Raw genomic sequence first — 5,647 nt, 5'->3', positions numbered from 1 at the left:
TCTAAGCACGGTTCAGGCTCCTCAAGAAACAAAAACAAGTTCATAGTTTTTTTTTAAAAAAATACTACTAGTTAAATGCCCCTAAATTCAAATCACGCGTAAATTTTTGCATATGAAGAGCATAACCGCATAGGATTCCAAAAACATTAAAAAATCAGTTCACATAATTCGTCATCTTATTCATAGATAACTATAGAAAACATGCATACTCCTTGTTATATTCACAAAAGAACAAATCAAGAATGGCATGCACCGAGTTTCATTTCAAACCAATGGCCGATGAGAGTTGCAATCTAGCAAATATTTGGTATATACTTTTTGTGTTTTGTTTTGAAAGAATAAGCTTTAGCCCCCCACTCTATGCGGTATTTCTGTTTACTTTGTAGCGTGTAGCCTGGGAGCTCGACTCTTTCCTTTGTTTACTGATGAAGTAGTTGAGCTATTACATTCGGGTGCGTATAAAGAAAGGGAGTGTCTAATTATCAGCTAGCTGATTTTCGATTTCGCCTCAAGTCACATTTTGATTTTGGTTCCAGTTGAGCACGTCCGTTCCCACTGATTCTCTTTCTGGTTCGGTTGCTGTTTTTCCGGTTTTTTTCTTTTCAAACCCGAACCAGCTCCTTCATTTAGTCCCAATCATTAGTGGGCATTGTGCAAAATTAAATCTAATCTACTCCCTTCGTTAATAGATGTCCAGTGGTTCGTTTAAATTTGGATGTATCTATGCCTAAAAAATGTCTAGATACATTCGAATTTAGACAAATTTTTGACATCTAAAGACAGAGGTAGTACATGAATTTTCACAAGGTTTTAATGAGATATTTTTAGTACTCCCTAGACACATCCAAATATAGACAAATCTAATGTTTCATGGAACGGAGGTTGTATTTACATACTACACAAGAGAACGAAAAGAAAAAAACATAAATAGACAGTGTGAAATAAATTAAATGCGAAAATAACATGTACTATATGGGTGAAACATTGAAGAGGCATAGTTCTGGAGCAACGGAGGATTAAGTCTTATCTAAATAAATAGCAAAGCCTCTGGTAGCATGAAAACATAGCTGGATCTAACACTCAGCACTGTGCTGACTATGACCGTGTTGGACAATTTTGCATGGATGACTGCTGAGTTTGATACTGCATCTGGTGTAGAACATGATTCCGAGTCTGTTGGTGCTGCAGCCATTTGCTTCTATGTATCTGGTTTAAGACGGACACGGCGTTTTTGATCTCGAGCTCATTTGCTCCTGTTTTGGTGGACCAATAAGGTAGCATGCATGTGTGTGCCAGACATGTTTATCCCAACAAGTGCGATGTGTCAATAATTCAGGAAATATATTTACCTGTACCTCTACCTGTATGGACTTCCCGTATAGACTGCTGTGAACGGTGGTCAAGCATTGATGATTGGATGGGCAAACGTCACGGCTGTAGGTATAAGCTTCCTACAGCTCGACATGCACGGCACATGCGTACGACCTTGGCCGCTTGCTCCTTTGAGGCAGAGCATGCCCATGAGCTGCAAGCATTTATTATCTCTGTACGACAGTACTCAAGCACTGTGTAAAAAGAGAGTTACGGATAGAATACATAGTTAAATACACTGACAATGTCAGAAGAGCATGGAACTTGATTGGTTCAGAAATAGAGAGCATCTACACCCCAGATCAGAAATGAATTTCTCGTTTAAGACCCATCAATCGAGTATCTATTCGTGGCTGCCATGGTGACACTCCAAGATCACGGAAGTTCAACGATTGATGCCCTCTATCCCCATCTCCAAGCCACATGAGAGATGAATATCAAGAAAAATCATCATTCTTGAAACCTGCATAGATGATATAGAGCATAACTTTGATTAAGAAATAGTTGATTGAATTGTATAAGAGAACCATATATACTTGTATTCCTGTCATGCATTGATCAGCCTACCATAGAACATGCCAGGCATAGATAGCAGCCCTGAAGCCCATAGACGCTTCAGTCTGAAAAAAGGCAGTTGGATACATCGGAAAAGTTGTCAACGACTCAGTTTCCCAGAGTGAAACTCTCAGTTTTTCCTCACCAGCAGTGGACTCATCCGAACCAACCAATACCATTATACAAACCAAAATTAAGGCATTTTTTTCAACAGGAAGGTAACTATTATTGAAAGTGTATTTCTCACAAAGGGAACCATGGAGCACGTGGTAACAGATTTTACAAGTCCCAGTGAATAATGAAACAAGAGACCAGCAGGTATTCTGAAATCATGACACATTACCTTCACATAACGCCAATGTGAAAGACAAAACACGTTGTTCAACACACTGAGTCAAGATCACTTACGGTTCCCCTCAGAAGAAAAACATCACTTACAGTTGTGATAGTTGATAGTACCCATGTATATGAAAGACAAAACAACTATCAGATCATAGTATTCATCCTATCACTTGGTTTTAATTTTTTACTTACCGTGTGACACTTGAATCCTGTCTCAGAAACAATTCTAATAAACCACATTCCAACAGACACACCTGTGGTAAACAGATATACATATTTGGCCAGTGGAATGATAAATTCAGAAGGACTAGCCCCGATAAAACAATGCCAATGTTAATTAGATGTAGAAATAAGGTGGTATATTTGTTCAAACGGGATTGTAATGAATGTACCGAGTGTCATAGAAAATAGTGAAATGACTGTTTCTGGCTGCATCATGAGCAGCCGCTGCAAGACGGCCTATATGGCATGTATTGCTTGATAGCACAGAATACGACATAATTGTCTGAGGACGATTGAGTGACGAATCGAAGAGAAGTTGGTTATTATTATTTCTGGCAAACATGGGGAAGTATTTAGTGTAATATAAACAACAACCAGGCTAAAAGTAAAAAAATTGGTTAAGTAGCCGGAATTAGATGAATATAACACTTACAAAGACACTCCAAACCTGCAGCCAGGAGATGCCAAAGTCTAATAGAATTGGCCAACTAAGATTCAAAGATATCACACACAACAGAATTCAATGCATCACCATTCACCAGCTTTGCAAGGTGGGAACTACAATAGGTGAAGGATATTATCATTACAACATTTTACACGGAAAGTTCCCAACCAAGTAAGACCACACTTGAAATGAACAATTCCAGTGACTAAAAAGAACGCTAGAACCTTCTCATCTAAAACTCACATAATATACTTCTTATTGTCTAAAACTCTTAACAAGTATTTTTTTACTTGTTCAATAATAAAACATAACCGTCTACGCATGTTCTGCGCATAGTTTCAGTACATACCACAGAATATGCGGCGAAATCTCCATTCATTATCAGGCAGGTCCCTTGCGATCAGCTTCTGGAATGGAGGTGTAGAAAATAGAGTGTGTCAAATTTAAATGCACGAAACGTGACCAGATCTTATAAATGCATTGAGAAGAAATGATAAATGAAAATAACAGGTTGAGACATTAAGAAACTTAGGGACTGGAAATGATGAGGACTAAGGTCATTATATAGAAAATGAGAACTTAGAGGAAGACTGAGAACTGAAGAATACTCAACACTGAAGATAAGACTGAGAGAAGAACGACTGAGCAAATAAGACTGCAAATATGAGATAAACTGAAGAAATATGACTGAACAAATATTTTCTAAACCGAGAAACCGGGAATAATAATACTGAGAGAAGACATACTCAGCAGATAGCACTGAAACTTAGATAAACTGACAGACTGAGCTACTGGAAAAAGAGACCGATAAGACTGAACAAATAAGAGCTACGAAACAGTGAGACTGAAGAAACGGAGCAGAATGAAGAAATAATCGAAAGAAGGACAAAAATAAAATAAGGACTGAGAAAAAAATGTGACTGGGCAAATATGAGAAAAATTTACTGAGAGACTAAATAACTAAGTGAATGAAAGGACGACTGAGATACTGAACAAAGAAGATTGAGAAAAAGACTGAAGAAATGTTGAGATGACTGTGTGAATAAATTATGAAAAAAAAATCAATTGGGAAAATGAAAATATATTAAGAATGAAAGACTGGAAAACTGAGAGAATGAGAAAAAATGATTGAAATGTTGAGGGAAAAAGATAATCAAAATAATTAAGACTAAGAAAATGAGTACCTCTTTGCTAAAAAAATAGAACATGCATCTAGCTCGCTTGTGATCATAGTATCAGACTATCAGTACCTCTTTGCTAAAAGAATCAAACAAGGCGTCATCTAAAAAGTCTCTTCCTACTTAAATTGAAAACGCCCTATAAAATGCAAACATTTCAACTAACTAAGAACACCAAAAGAGAACAAACTATGAAACAAAATCAGATGTGGAGTTTTGCAAGCTAATAACTGCTATATCATCACTAGATGAGTTGCTTTCGTCAAAACTATCAACATGCAGTGATGACGACCTACAGTCAGACACATTGTACCAATGAGTGAAAAGATGATGCTCCCTGCTATGAAGCAAACTATACTTTTCAGTGCTACGAGATCTGCACAAAATCCACAACTTGTATGAGCATATAGAAAAGATTAGCTAAAGTAACCAATAGATAAGAATATAGGTTTTATGAAACTATGACTAGGTGTTTTATGACAAAATAACCTACTAGAAATTAAATTGAAACTATGGACCATGTATCTGAAAATATATCAAACTAAAAACCCTAGATAACTAGTCCATCAAATTATCCTCGCTCGGATTTGCCAACTAAATGAGAATTTTGCTTGCCAACTGAATGAGAAAATAGATGAACGACAAAATGGCTCCTAGAGTACTCGACTTATTGCAGCTGTTAATAGCAATATACTCGAATTCAGACCGCATGACAACTTATAACTAAGGAGCAGACAATTATCGAACATAGCAGGACCATCCGCCCCATCAAACATCTACAAAGTAGTTGTTTTCATGACAAAATGACAATACTAGAACTGAATCTATGAACCATGTATCTGAACAAGAGCCAGAGTAAAAATACCTAGATAACTAATCCAGCAAACTATCCCGGCTCAGATTTGATTGCCACCTGAATGAGAAAATAGATACCATGATAAAATGATGCACCGGTGCTGTCAACTCCTCCCATCTCCTCAATCTGGTGATCTCTCAGGTGGAAGTATTGCCATGGAAGAGCTCGCTGATCCACCTCCTCTTCTTCCTTTCAATCTCTGACGTACCCCTACCTCCCGCCTCCTCCTCCCTCCAGTGAACTCCCCCCGCCCGCCTCCTCCTCCCTCCGGTGAACTCCCCTCCGTCCGCCGCCTCCACCCTCCGATGGACTTCCTCCTCCCGCCTGCTCCTCCCTCCGGTGAACTCCCTCCGCCCGCCGCCTCCACCCTCTGATGGACTTCCTCCTCCCTGATGTCTACGGGAGCTTCTATTCTTGTAGACAGTGTTGGGCCTCCAAGAGCAGAGGTTTGTAGAACAGCAGCAAGTTTCCCTTAAGTGGATCACCCAAGGTTTATCGATCTCGGGGAGGAAGAGGTCAAAGATATCCCTCTCATGCAACCCCGCAACCACAAAGCAAGAAGTCTCTTGTGTCCCCAACACACCTAATAGGTGCACTAGTTCGGCGAAGAGATAGTGAAATACAGGTGGTATGAATAAGTAGTAGCAACGGCACCAGAAAAGTGCTTTGCCCAGGACA

The 5,647-nt window shown here is 38.9% G+C and overlaps 1 protein-coding gene across 2 annotated transcripts; it reads right to left on the bottom strand.

The window, feature by feature from the left end:
• Positions 1-1,699: 1,699 nt before the first annotated feature.
• Positions 1,700-5,178, bottom strand: LOC124691469 (auxin response factor 8-like). Of its 2 annotated transcripts, XM_047224746.1 has the most exons (4): positions 5,027-5,178; positions 3,285-3,342; positions 1,939-2,086; positions 1,700-1,834 (listed from the first exon to the last, which is right to left on the bottom strand). In XM_047224746.1, the coding sequence occupies exons 1-4, from the start codon at positions 5,084-5,086 to the stop codon at positions 1,822-1,824; spliced, it is 279 nt and encodes a 92-aa protein (XP_047080702.1). In that variant the 5' UTR covers positions 5,087-5,178; the 3' UTR covers positions 1,700-1,821. The 2 variants fall into 2 exon arrangements, 1 of the variants encoding a protein (XP_047080702.1); XR_006998963.1 differs by lacking the exons at positions 1,700-1,834; positions 1,939-2,086 and adding an exon at positions 2,525-3,048 and having other exon boundaries at positions 3,285-5,178.
• Between the last annotated feature and the right edge of the window lie 469 nt (positions 5,179-5,647).

The sequence above is a fragment of the Lolium rigidum genome, chromosome 2, assembly GCF_022539505.1.
Source record: "Lolium rigidum isolate FL_2022 chromosome 2, APGP_CSIRO_Lrig_0.1, whole genome shotgun sequence".
NCBI lineage: Eukaryota > Viridiplantae > Streptophyta > Magnoliopsida > Poales > Poaceae > Lolium > Lolium rigidum.
This window is presented reverse-complemented; position numbering and strand designations above follow the sequence as displayed.